The sequence below is a fragment of the Diceros bicornis genome, chromosome 18 (assembly GCF_020826845.1).
Source record: "Diceros bicornis minor isolate mBicDic1 chromosome 18, mDicBic1.mat.cur, whole genome shotgun sequence".
NCBI lineage: Eukaryota > Metazoa > Chordata > Mammalia > Perissodactyla > Rhinocerotidae > Diceros > Diceros bicornis.
The window spans coordinates 62428309-62442421 of record NC_080757.1 but is presented as its reverse complement, the minus strand read 5'-3'; the positions used below and the strand labels follow the sequence as shown (position 1 = coordinate 62442421).

At 49.5% G+C, this 14113-nt stretch overlaps 1 protein-coding gene across 5 annotated transcripts in view; it reads left to right on the top strand.

The window, feature by feature from the left end:
• Window positions 1-14113, top strand: part of B3GNTL1 (UDP-GlcNAc:betaGal beta-1,3-N-acetylglucosaminyltransferase like 1) — a 135005-nt gene that overhangs the window by 35308 nt on the left and 85584 nt on the right. For 4 of the 5 annotated variants that reach the window (XM_058561983.1, XM_058561982.1, XM_058561984.1 and 1 more), the window contains one exon: window positions 7565-7630. In XM_058561983.1, coding sequence (XP_058417966.1) covers window positions 7565-7630 — 66 coding nt within the window. Of the gene's footprint in view, window positions 1-7109; window positions 7225-7564; window positions 7631-14113 lie in introns of those variants that run through there. The other variant, XM_058561987.1, reaches the window with a different exon arrangement.

Here is a 14113-nt window from a genome sequence, read left to right as displayed (position 1 = left end):
TTTAATTCTAACAAGCATTGTGGCTTTGTAGCAGTGAGTTTTGAAATCAGAAAGTGTAAGCCATCCATCTTATTTCTTCTTTTTTCAACATTGTTTTAGCCTTTCCGGATCTTTTATATTTCCATATCAATTTCAGATCAGTTTGTCAATTTCTGCAGAAAAGCAAGTTGAGATTTTGATTTGGATTGTGTTGAATCTCTAGGTCAATGTGGGGATAATTGCTTAGCAATACTGAGTCTCTCAACCCATGAATATCTACGTATCTATTTAGGTCTTTAACTTCTTTCAGTGATGTTTTGTAGTTTTTACTGTACAAGTCTTGCACTTCTGTTGTTAAATTTATACTTAAATATTTTATCCTTTTGATGCTATTGTGAATGTGTTATTTTCAGATTGTTCAGTGCTGGTGTATAGAAATACAATTGGTTTTTTGATCTTGATCTTGTGTTCTGTGACCTTGCAGAACTTGTTTATTAGTTCTGGTAGTTTTCTGTGGATTCTTTAGGGTTTTCTAAATACAAAATCACACGGTTTTACTTCTTCCTTTCCAATCTGGATGCGTTTATTTCCTTCTCTGGCCTGATGGCATTGCCCAGACCCTCCCGCCAGCTGCTCCCAGAAGTCGTGAGAGTGGGTGCTGCTCTGCCCCAATCGCAGGCAAAGCAGTCGCCGCTCACCATTAAGATGTTAACTGTAGGGTTTTTGTAGATGCCTTTTATCAAGTTGGGGAAGTTCCTTTCGATTCCTACTTTGTTGAGAATTTTTATCACGAATGATCATTAGATTTTGTGAAATGCTTTTTCTGCATTTATTGAGATGGTCGTGTAGTGATTGTTCTTTTTTCTGTTAATATGCTGTATGACATTAATTGACTTTCAGATGGTAAAACAACCTTGCATTCCTGGGATAATCCCACTTGGTCATGGTATATAATCCTTTCTGTAAGTTGCTGGATTTGGTTTGCTAGTATTTTGTCAGGGACTCTTTCATCTCTGTTCATGTGGGATATTGTTCTGCAGTTTTCTTTTCTTGTGATGTCTTCTTCTGGCTTTGGTATCGGATAATACTTAGCCTCATGGAATGAGTTGGGAAGTGTTCCAGCCTCCTCCATCTTCTGGGACACTTTACGAAGGCGAGATATTATTTCTTCTTTAAATGTTTGGTAGAATTCACTTCTCGTGCCATCTGAGCTTGGACTTTTTTTATGTGGGGAGATTTTTTAATTACTATGCAATTTTTTTTTTTTTTTTTTTTACTTTTTGTAGATCTATTCTGATTTTATATTTCTTCTTCAGTGAATTTGAGTAATTTGTGTCTTTCTAGAAATTTGTCCATTTTGTCTAAATTGTCTAATTTGTTGGCATACAGTATTTATAGTATTCTCTTACAGTCCTTTTACTTCTGTAAGGTTAGTAGTGCTGTCCTCTTTTTCATTCCTGAATTTAGTTATTTGTGTCTTCTCTTTTGCTTGGTCTGTCTGGCTCAGGAGTCAACAGATGACAGTTCACAGGCCAGACCCACTGGCAGCCTGTTTTTTTGTGGCCTCTGAGCTAAAAATGGACTTTTTATTTTTAAAGTGTTGTAAAAACAAAACAAAAGACAAAGAATAATATTGACAGGAACCATATGTGGCTCACAAAGACTGAAATATTTATCTGCCCCTTTATAGAAAGTTTGCTGATCTGTGGTTTAGCTAAAGGTTTGTTAAATTTCTTGATGTTTTCAAAGAACCAACCATTGTTTTAATTGATTTTCTCTATTTTTTTCTTTTTTCTATTTAATTGATTTCTGCTCTAATCTGTATTTTTATCTTCCTTCTGCTTACTTTTGGTTGAGTTTGCTCTTTTTTGTTGTTGCTATTTTTTAAGAAATCTTTCTTTGCTAATCCAGGCATTCACAGCTGTACTGTGTTCTCCGAGCTTTGCTTTAACAGTACTGTGTTGTGTGTCATGTTTTCATGTTCATTCAGCTCAAAATATTTTCTGATTTCTCTCATGATTTCTTTTTCAACCCACTGGCTATTTAGAAGTACATTGTTCGTTTCCATGTGTTGGCGGTAGATTTCCCAAATCTCCTGCTGTTTTTGGTTTCCACCTTAATTCCGTTGTGCTTAGAGAACACACTTCATCTGATTTTAGTCCTTTGACGTTTACTGATCCTTGCTTTGGGGTCTGGCGTGTGGTGTGTTGGGCAGGTGTTCTGTGCTAGGTGTCAGCAGGGTGATGTTGTTGGTTCATGCCTTACACCCCTGCAGACTGTCCATCTGGTGGTTCTGCCGCTATTGATATGGGATATTGAAGTCTCCAACTCCTATTGCTGAATTGTCTGTTTTTCTCTTCAATCCTGTCCATTTTTGTTTCTTTGTCTCTGCTGTTGGGCACATGTGTGTTTATAGTTGCTGTATCTTTCTGATGGATTGGCCCTCTGTCACTGCACGATGTCCCCCTTTGCCCCCAGCAATGCTCTGTTGTCTCGGAGTCTCTTTTGTCTGGCATCCGTGCAGCTGCTTTGTCTGTCTTGTGGGTGGAGTCTGCGTGCTTTATCCTTTTCCATCCTTTTACTTTCAGTCCGTTTGTGTCTTTGATCCTGAAGTGTGTCTCTCATAAATAGCGCATGGGTGGATCTTGTTCTCTTTTGCTTTTTTAAAATCCAGTCAGATAACCTTTGGTTAGAGGATTGAGTTTATTCACTTTTTTTTTTTTTTTTTTTTGGTGAGGAAGATTAGCCCTGAGCTAACATCTGTTGCAATTCCTCCTGTTTTTTGCTGAGGAAGATTGGCCCTGGGCTAACATCTGTGCCCACCTTCCTTTACTTCGTATGTGGGATGCCTGCCACAGCGCGGCTTGATGAGCAGTGAGTAGGTCCGTACCCAGGATCCAAACTGGCAAACCCCGAGCCGCCAAAGCGGAGCATGCAAACTTAACCACTACGCCACTAGGCCGGCCCCTACATTTTTTATTTTTATATGGTTGGATTTTGCCATTTTGCTATTTATTTGTTGTGTTGCAGGTTATTTTTGTTCCTCTGTTCTTCTTTTACTGCATCCCTTTTTTTATTGAATAGATATTTTCTGATGTCCTGTTTGTAGGGAATTATTGGTTTTTAACTCTTTCTGAATTGTTCTGGTAGTGGTCGCTCTGCAGGAGTCTTCTGTCGTCTGCTGTTTCGTGTGTTTATCTTGTGTGCCTGGTTGTCTTTGTGTCCTGGTCGTGGTCTCTGTGAGCTCGTTTCAGGCCTCGGGTGAACGTCCATCCCCTCGTAGATTTTCCTTTGCTCCTTGGGGGCCTGGGAGAACCCCATCCTGGGACCACTGTAATCCGTCCCGAGGCTCGAGGCCCCCATTAGGCTGTGTGTCTCTTACACCTCTTACCGTGAGGAGGTGACCCACTGTGGTCTGACAGCCCTCCACACGCCCCCCCCAACCTTGAACGGACACTTGGCTCTGATTTCCGTCCCCTGCAGCCTCGTGGGGTTATCGGGACCACAGTTCAGAATTGCAGCTGTTTCTTGTGAACCAGCGAGGCCTTCGGGGAAGAATTGGCTGGTTTCCTCTCAGTTCGTGCCTTCTAGTAGCTTTGGGAGGGCCAAGCAGTTCCCTGCTACCTGTTAACTCTGCTGCTTTTAAGACTTTGTAAGTATTTTACACCAGTTTCTTGGTTGACCAGAGCGGGAACGTTGTCTGCACTAGCCCATCCATCATTCTGCAGGTGGGCTGGAGGCGTTTGGACCTGAGTTTGGATCCTGCTCCAGCAGCACAAGCTGACTAGCAAGTCGTTGGAGCTCACTGCTTCTCCTCAGAGCTCGGAGTATGGGGAAACAAACGTCGGTAGGTGGTATATGGGAGTCCCTTGACGCCGTGCTGTGGAAACAGGCTCTCACCATGTGGTTGGGTTTGCTCTGTTCTTTTCCCTCCTCTGGCGTCCTCCCTTTGGAGTGTGGGTCCTGAGGGTTGGGGTATGACCAGGTAATTTCTATCTGTGTCTTCAAATCTTACTTGTTTAAAAGCCAAGGAAGATTTAACAACAACAGCGGCAAATCGACCTTGTGTTCTTCCATAGAAGGAGATCTTCTTGGCTGTTGACTGCATTTCCTTCATTTGCAAGTAGCCTGTCCTCCACCCTCGCCCATCCTGGGCCTCTGTCTGCCATCAGCCTTTGCCTGAACCGTGGGTTGTCCCTGGAGTCCACAGCCACGCACTCCCAGGAATATCCTCCACTCAGGAGCTGCTTAACTTGAAACTCCAGATTTCTTTTAACTCCTCAATTCTTAGACTAGATTAGCTTTTTTCTATTCAATATTGTTATGGTCATAAAGGAAACAATACTTCATTCTGAATTAATGTTATTTTTATAATACATCAAAATTCTTTTCCATAGGCTGCCAAGAATGTTTCCTAACCAGTTATCATTGTGGAACTGCAGCCAGGCTGGGCGTCTTGCACACTTCGGGGCAAACAAATATGGAGGTTTTTGAAGCTCCCTCATGTAGTAAGAAGAGCCCACGTCCAGATACCCTTGGGACGAGGACTGGCTGTGCAGACCATGCTTTTGTAGTTCATGCTTCGTAACCCTCTCTGTCTGTGCTTTAGGGCCCTCTCCTTTACATTTTAAATGCCAGCTGACTTTTGTTCAGACTGGATCCTGGCATTTGGCACCAGCTGTGTGCACTGTGGACCTTGACCAGAGCAGACGTCAGCCTGGGACGGGCGCTGATAGGGACAGGCATCCAGGGAAAAGCCCACCAGCAGAAACACATCTGGCTTGTTATTAAAACATCACTTGCCTTTTCATATGTAATAAAGACCTTTTCCTTCTCCCATCTTTCAGTAAGTTTTTCCTCCTTCAAAGTGGTCTCAGAACTGGAGCTCACTGGTAATCAAGGGTCCCTGTGCATTCTGGAGTAGCTAGGGCACCTGTCAGCTGTTCACTTCAGGCTTGAATGTTTGCTCGCTGCCTTCATCCCTGAGTTTCCTGGCTTAGTGGTCATGTTAGACATCTCTATGTTCTCTGTACTCAAGATGTTGACTTTATCCAGACGCCCCACAGGGAGGGGAGGGGACTCTAGTAGAAGAGGTGATGGGGAATTATACTGGAATGTTTTTGAGAGCTAGGAATTTCTGGGCGATTTTGTTTTTAGCAGAGATCCTCGGACTGTAAAATTGGTTTCTCAGTTAATCCTGTGTTCAAATTTTAACTCTGACATGTAATTGCTACGAGACCTGGGGTGACTTATGTAGTCTTTCCAAACTGTGGTTTCTTTGGCTACAAAATGGGGATAATATTAGCTTAGCTGCTCTGTCTCTAACTGTAGAAGGCTGTGATAAATATCAAGAAAGAGAGTAAGTGAGTGTTTTGTAAATGGTGAATGAATTGAAAATACTATTTGGTATTGAGCAGACACTTATCTTTGAGGGCCAGTGAGCTACAGGACTGGGCTGGTCCTGGTTCTGGAAAGGCACGGGGTGCCCTCCATGTGGGCATCTTGGCGTGTTGATGAAGTGCGGTCTGAGGGTCAGCAGGTGGGAGCCCAGGTTCTCAGCCTGCTCGCTGGGGTTGGAGGCCGGGGGGCTTGTCTGTGTGCATTCTTCTGTCGCCAGGCCCAGGGTCCCAGAGGCGGTCATGCTGTGGGGCAGAGACTACCCCCGTCCCTACCCCCAACCTGGGGCTTCCGTTAGCCTCCCCAGCTCCCTTTTGAAACATCCCTTAGGCCTGTGCTGGCCTTTGCCCCTCCCAACTGTAGGCCCACACGGGAGTCCAAGACTGGCTTAAGAGCCCCTCGGAAATTTGTAGAGTTCTACATGAGGCCACCAGACACAGGAGCCAGTTTTCCAGAATTTGATCAGCACACTTGAGCTTTCAGGGAAATTTCGCCCCTTTTGTCTCTGCCCTGCCGTCTTGCTGTGTCCTTTATGGGCATGAAATAGGCTGAACGTGGCATAACTTCTCTTTATCCTCCTCACACCCCGCCCCCTCTTCTGCTGCAGCTCTTCAGTTTTCCTCGTTAAGATTCCCAACCAGGGTTGACCACGCAGGTGACTGTGAGCTGCTCCTGGAGCCAGGGAGGGACTCGGGGCCTGGAACAGCAGCGAGCTCACGGTCGGCTTTCTGCTCCTGTGCTGACGGTTTCTTCCTCTCTGGCTTCACACCTGGACTCGGCTTCCTGCTGCACAGGGCCCTGCCTTCCTCTGCCCCCTCCTCCCCCCGCCTCCTATCCCTCCCTCCTTCTCCCTTCTCCTCCTCCATTCTCCATTCTCCTCCTCCTCCTCCTCCTCCTGCATCCTCCATTTACATCCTCCTCCAACCATCTCCTCCATCTGTCTCCTCCTCCATTCTCCTTCTCTTCCTCCTCCTCCTCCTCCTCCTCCTCCTCCATTTATCCATCCTCCACGCTCTTCTTCCATCTACTTCTCCTTCTTCCTCCTCCTCTTCCCTCTTCATCCTCCCCCTCCATCCATCCGCCTCCATCCACCCTGCATCCGCCGCCCTCCCTCCTGCCTCCTGCAGCCACCTCCTTGCATTAGCCGCAGGCTTCCTCTGAGCTTGCTTCACCCACAGGCCATTTGATTAGCACAATTCTAACAAGGCCATTTTGCGGTAATAAGAGATACAAATGCAAGTCTTAGGTTATACTATTGCTCAGTTTAAAGATCAATATCCTCCAATGACATTATTTGTAGTTCTTCTATTGGGTATGTTTGTACCTTTAAATAAAACGCTGAAAGCTTTTTGATTGTTCCATCAACCTAAAGCACTTTTTTATTGTGAGATAGAACATACCTATAGAAGAATGCACAAACACACACACGCGCTTTAAAGATGAGTTAAGAAGCAGATATCTGTGTGATGGCCGCGGGGTCAGGAGGTAACCGCGTGTCCCTCCTGCCGCTGCAGCCATCACTGTTCTGACTTCCAGGATTGTAGTTTTCTCACTTTTCTTTGTAGTTTGCATTGTATGTGCACTTCTTAAATAATATGGTTAATTTTGCTTGATTCTGCACTTTAAATAATTGGAATGATATTCTCTATATTCTTTTGTCCTGCTTCTTGCACTCTCATTATGTCTGTGAAATTTACCTCGGTGTCGCTGTCGTTTAGTCTCTCACTGCTGAATGGATATGAGTGCAGCTGCACTGTTTATTTATCCGTCTGGTGTCCGGGGACGTGGTTGTGCCCGATCTGAGCTGTGCTGCTGTGAACGTTTCTGGGTGTCTTCTGGTGCATACATGTCAGACTGTCTCTACCCAAGCCTGAAGTTCTGGGTCCTAGGGGTCTGCACCTTCGCTTTGCTAGGCGATGCCAGGCTGTGTTCCAGATGCTTGTAGGATCCACAGCCTGCCAGCTGTGCGGGACAGCTCTTGCTAGAGTTGTCAGCATTTTCCGTTTTCCCCGCTGTAGCCGGGTCATCACGTGTCCCTGCCAACTGACTGACAGGGTCATGGTCCACTGGGCAGCATCTGAATCGCCTGTTCTCTTCTCTTGCCTGTTTTGCTCTTGGATTGTCTGTCTTCTTCTTGCTTGTTTGCCCAGTTGCTCTATGTGAGTTTAAAGTGTGTTCTTCACTGCAGGACGACGTGATGATGCCGCAGAGGGTGAGGCTGCAACATGAAGCTGCTGTTCGGCACCCGACGAGTGTAAGTACGGCTGCCTTTTCTGTGTTGTCGCCACTTTTTGATAAAATTGCCATTGCAGCTTTTTAAATTAAGATTTTTCTTTAGGGTGGGAAGAGTCGGTTCATGGGAAGACTACCCAATCAGAGAATGACTTGTGGTTGGTGTGTCTGTAAACACCCGCGGGGTTTTCCTTTGAAGGAAACATGTCTCTTATTTGGGTGGCACTTGTTACTTTCAAATGCCTGCAGAGCGTTTTTTGGTTTTGTTTTGGTTTGTTTTTCTCAGCATTTTAGAAGCTGTGCACCTTGGACATGAAAACACAGGTTGAGAGCTGGAGTGTGTCAGCAGTTTAAAAAAATTATTATCTGGGCAGCCTCGGATTACGGTTCTCATCTTTAGAACGGCTTCTAGTCGGCCCCCAGGAGCCAGGCTTCTCCAGGACCTGCCTTTCTGGGCACTCACGGGGCGAGGATGCTCTGTTCAGCGGCCCATGTGGGCTAATGCCCCTGTAGGAGCTCCATGTGGGGAGTGTCTCCCTGCCCACTCAGAACTGGAGGGGCATCTCAGGCCAGGGGTCACTCACCCCATGTGGCTCAGGGTTTGGGGTGGCCCTGGTGGCCAATCCCAGAGCCACAGCCCCTACTGCTCAGACATCTATGGTCAAGTTTCAGTAAAGACATCTTCGATTTACTGTGACAATCCTGGTTTTAGAAAGTGTGAGAGAAACGCCTGCAGTGTCTGCCTTTCTTGGTGGACGGCTCCCTCTTGCCTCTCACTCTCAGATTTTGCTCACTTCTGCCTCAGTGCTCTGTCCCCGATGCATACGCATGTGGAAGCTTCTCCAGTGTGACGTGTGCACGAGCCCAGGATCTCATTCTGGGCTTCAGGTGGGGCCTGAGACTCTGCATTCCTTGCCAACTCCCCAGGCTCAGGCCGTCCCCACACCCTGTTTGGAGCCCACCTGCCTGACCACTAGGCCTCATGCAGGAAAGGGCATGTTCCCAGGACAGGGCACAGGCTCGGAGCGCAGATCCTCGTGAAATGTGTTGTGTGAGTGATTCAGGAGGAAAGGCACGAAGATGCACTTACATGAGATACAGCTTCTCCAGGAGGTTCCATGACTTCCATTCACCCAAGATGAATTCCTTTTCTTCCAATAGCCCTTGTTTTAGAGCTCTGAACTCAGCCCACTGATTTTCTGCTTCTAAGGAGTTCAGCACCTTATGCTTCTTCTCCCACTGCCCAGCCTCCCATGACTCTCTGTGACTCAAGTGTCTGGCTGCAAGCACCTGGCCTGCCGTGTAGACGTGCCTGTGCATGCCTCTGTATGGGCTGCTGTTGTCTTTTCATGGAGCACGGATGTTGTACAGCCTTAAGTTCGATGCTGAAGGCTCTCAGTCCCGGAATTGTAATTGCACTTACCTTGCTTAAATTTAAACATTATTAATGTAAGCATGTCCTTGAAATACACCTGTAAAAAGATAAAAACTGTATTTGGAGAGGCCACTCCACATCTCGTTAGGCTGGAAGTTTCCAGAAGGCGGGATGTGTGGGAGGTTCAAAAGTGCCCAGTCATACTTCTTTACTGAGAAGTGGCCCCTCGGCCGAGGTAGCATCATGGGGGCCAACATGTGTCTCAGTGTCTGGATGGCAGGGGTCTGATGTCACCCACCTGCCTGGGGCTGGTGAAATCCTCAGGGCCCAGCATCCGTTCCGTGGCCAGAAGCTAGACCAGCCCTTGGGGAGGGGCCCGCAGCCTCTTCTCTGGCCATGGCTGCCCTGTTGGAGGCCCAGCTGCTTGGCCCAGCAACCAGGCAATCCTCCTACTTCCCGGTAGCTGGGCCATCCTCCTCCTCCCAAGCTGCTGGGCCATCCTCCTCCTCCCCCATGGCCAGGCCATCCTCCTCCTCCCCAGCAGCCGTCCAGTGCCCCCAGGTCATCTGGAGTGTCTCACTCTTCCCGGCTCTTCCCAGCTCACTCCCTGGGTGCTGACCAGGGCCTGTGAGTTTGTGTGCGTCCTTGCCTCTGGCCATTTGCCCCTTCACACAGGTGGACACTCAAGGCTTTGTCATGGGGGCTCGGCCGCCCTGAGTGGGGCTGGGCTGTGGTCCCTTTTCGGCTTGTGCTAGCAGACCAGGCTAACCCATCTGTGAGCCACACTCGGGTTTTTCCTGCTCTGTCAGCGGGTCCTAGGGGCCCCTGTGAGGCCGTAGGCGTGAGCTGAGGGAGAGGTCAGAGGAACAGGTGGGTGACTCATGAGCTGGCGGCCACTCCCGCGTGCACCACTTTCCCCCTGATCTCAATGGCTACGGGGCCACTCAATCTCCTGCCTCAGTGGCCTCACAGTACCCAGCTCCTAGTGGGCAATTATGGCAACTTGGTGCCTGTGGTCAGGCCACCTTGAATGGCCCAAAGCTCCGTGTCATGAGTAGCTGGCCTGGCCCCAGGATCCTGGAGTCTGAGCTGTATCTGCCCCCCTGGGGCCGCCAGTCTCTGCATCACTGTCTGCCACCAGCTTCCTCCAGAACTCTGCAGGGCCCGTGGCACGGGTGGCAGGCCGTGCTCCTCCAGGCCCTGCTCTCAACCAGCAGCCTTGCTCCTTACCAGGTCAAGGGTGAACAGGACCACAAGTGGCCCCAAGAGACCTGCCTAGTCCTGTGCCTGTCTTCATGATCTGTCACCTTGGATGGGTGTCATAGTATCCCAAGTCGCTGGAGGTTGTCCAGACCCTGGGGAGCATATGTATGACCCGGGCGTCCAGAGCACTTGCCACAGCTTGCTCACCAAATGCAGCGGGATGTCCTCAACTTGGCGGTCAGCACGGTGTCCTGCAGATTGTCCAGCGTTGCAGACCTCACTGAACGATGTTAAGTCAGCAGGCGAGGTGCCCAAGCCTTGAGGCTGGCCGATGGGGCTTATGAGCAGAACCGTGTCTGTGCAGTGCCCACCGTCATTCACCAAGGTCCGTCTAGTTTTTGCAGGAGTATGTGGGGACCAGATACCATATCCTTCAAGCCTCCAAGGTGGCCTTAATCTCTGTGTTTTCCCCAGGGTGTGATACGGTGTTCAATTTGCTCTCGCACTTGGATGGGAGGGTTTCAGGGTGTCTACCTGGTCTTTCTCCTACACTAAGCCCTACTCCACGGCTCAGGGAACGCTGTGAGAGCTCTGCTGACGCTGAGTGTGTCCTTTCTGGCTATACACCCAGGAACCGAGAAATGGTCACTGGCTGGACCTGTGCGCCCAGTGAACTCACAGTGAGGAGGACTCGGGCCGGGACTCCCTTGTTACCTGACCAGTGGTCCGTACTCCAGTGGGGCCATGACGGTGTTGGCATCATCTGGGACCTTGCAGGATCTGGGAGTCCTTTCCCTGGCCTGAGATCCTGTATCCTGTGCATCTTCCCTGGCGTGGCACTGTCTCTCCTCATGGGTGCAGCTTCTACTTCAGCCAGCAGGCCCGAGTCTGAGAATTGGCTCAGGTCTGGAAACGGTCAGGGGTCTGGACTGTGCTCCTGTGCATGTGAGCCCTTCTGATGGCGCGTATTGAGCAGTGCTCGTGTTGGCTGGCTGTCGGCCTCTCCCTGGGACATGCGGCCTCCCAGCTGCCTTCCATGTGAGCCGCCGTCATGACAGTCACACCCACCTGTCGCAGACAGGGACGCTGGCCTGGCCGGCTGTGCTGGAGGGACGGTTCTGCCCCAGCACCTCCTCCTGGCACACTTGGCCTGCGGCTGCGACACACACTGCCCCTCACCAGCGCATCCTCATTGCCGTGGTCAGCAGCGTCCCCTCCCCAGGGGCCGGCCCGCGGGCCCTCCGGTCTCCTGCTCCTCACTGAGTCTTCCGATTCCCCGCAATGGTATGTGCATTTTACACCTGGGGTTGACACGCTCTCACCTGGTGGATGGAAGGAAGGAAGTCCCTAAGCTCCGGAGAGTAGTGACAGCAGCAGTGGTAACGCCAGAGCTCTAGCAGGTCAGAGAAGGCCGTCAGTGACCAGCCAGTGCCCACAGCTCTGGTCTCCTGTCCTGCCCTGCCCCCTGGCTCTATGAAAACACATTTCTTCACACCTTGGGATCATTGCTTGCACAGTTCCATCCTGCATGGCCAGGCCAGCCTCATTCTGCCTGGAGGACTGGGCTCGGCCCTCCTGTCTTAATCCCACACCATCGCGTCCGTGTGGTGGTCCACCCTTGGCTCCATGCTCTTCTAGCACCAGTGTGTGCACTGGAAGATTGGTCCTGTGGGTGTGGCTGTGTTCCCGTGGGTCTGCCCCATTGGGCTGTGAGTTATTGGGAGCAGGGATCTCATTTTAGTCGTTTTGTATCTCAAATAAAATACTGTCTGGTCAGTACTCAAATGTTAGTTGTGTGCTGCAGGAAATGGTTTTTGAATGAGGGTGAAGTATATGTGACAAGAGGCAGGAGGAGGCAGGACTCAGCAAGCTGCAGTGAGGGTGCTGCCCCGAGTGCCAAGGCCTAAGGGGGCCCAGGCGGCGTCTGCCACAGCACTGGGTCCGGGGTGAGGATGTGTAGGAGTCTTTGCAGGGAGTCAGCCTCAGGGATGGTGGGCAGGTGGGTCTAGAATCCTCGGCAGGCCTGCAGCCTGCGTCCACAGCTTCCTCGTGAGGCATTTAGCCTGGTGGAGTCGGGCCTGGCCATGTCACCCAGGATAATCTCCGTCACCCACTGTCAACCAGTTATGGACTTCAGTCACGTCTGCAAAACCCCTTCACGGTGGCACACAGATGAGTGTTAGAACAACTGCCGACGGCAGCCTCCCAAGGGGACACAAAGCTGGCCGTGACAGAGGGGAGGTTGCGTGTGGCTAACGCAGTCAAGGTCTGAGCTGGAGCCCAGCGTGAGAAGAAGGTAGGAGATGGGGGCTGGGGGCGGGCTGAGGGCGAGGGCACAGGCGGTGCACGTCTGAGGGCATGAGAGTTGACGAGAGCAGGGCGGATGCCCTTGCAGGACTGCAGGTGCCTATCTGTGGCACTGGCTTTCACCAGGTTCTGAAAGGGTCGTGCGCCAGCGGTTTAAGAGCCACAGACAGGCGCAGATGTGGATATTCGTTGAAGTCAGTTCCACAGACTCTAGAAGTTGCCTTCCAGAGGGTTACAGCCGTAGACTGTTTAATTCCTTACCCTTTCTGGCTGGAAAGACCTCAGAGAACATGCTCTGACTAACAGTGTTGGGAAGTCAGCCGCTTCTCCTGGAAGCCACAGGCAGTTGTCCCGCTCTGGGCAGTGGGCTTGACCTTGGCCCTGAGACTCTGAGCATCGGACATCACTGGATGACCCTCTGGGGCTTACTAAACCAGCTCCAGAGAGAGGCTGACGGGGTTTCTCGGTGATGTGAAAAAAGAGATTAGATGCACAAACAATATTTTTTGGTCTGGTTCCTTTGTTGGGAAGAGAAAAAGGAGTGAAAGAAGTCCTTCTGGATGGATTTCTATTCACAGTTTATGTCTACGGGGGAAATGCAGGGATCGGATTTCCAGAAATTTCTTTCTTGGCTCTCATAGGTGTGATAATATCATGTGTGGAAGTGCCAGAGTGACGAGATCTGAGAAGAGCAACCCCGTTTTTCCCAAGTTTAAATTGCACTTGACTGCCGAGCTAGTTGCTCGAACTACTTCTCTCTGCTTCTACCTGTTGCCGCCCACCATGTAATCCTGTGAGACTGGGGGCCTGCACACCATCCTGGCCCTGGGAGGGGGCCGCCGTGCGTCTGTGCAGTCGGCTCAGTCCCACAGGGGCTGCATCTTCCATTCAGTGAGTTTCACACAGCTGGAAATGGCACATAGCAGTTTCCAAGCATTTAAAATATATTGTACCTTGACACTTCTAAAGAACTTTGTAACCAGTGTGGACATTTCAGAGAGTAAGATACTTTCAGAGATGTTGTTTTCTATTTCTTTCATTTTCATACTGAAAAAATTAAACGTGATTGGCTTCATTAATGGAATTGCTTGTGGTAATTCTCCATGTATAGGTTCAGATGGACCCTGATATCCAGGGATAGATAGGGAATTTGGAAAAAATGCAGACTGTGTCAGTTTGTCTTAATCTTAATTGAAACAACCTTGGTTTGCAGGGTCAAAATGAAAAGACACCCACCAGCTGGAAGAAAATATTTGCAAGTCATATATCTGACCAGGTGTTGATCTCCATAATATATAAAGAACACACACAACTGAACAACAAAAAAAACAAATAACCCGATCAAAAAATGGGCAGAGGATATGAACAGGCATTTTTCTAAGGAAGATATACAGGTGGCCAATAGGCACATGAAAAGATGCTCAACATCACTAATCATCAGGGAAACGCAAATCAAAACCACACTAAGATATCACCTCATGCCCTCCCCTCCATGTCCTCATCCAGGGGGGTCCTGTGGTCCTCCCGCACCCTCACTTCCGTGTCCTCACCCGGGGGGCCCTATGGGGCTTGCTTTGCTTATTTTCATCTCATGAATCACAGTCTTTACTTCCTGTTTGG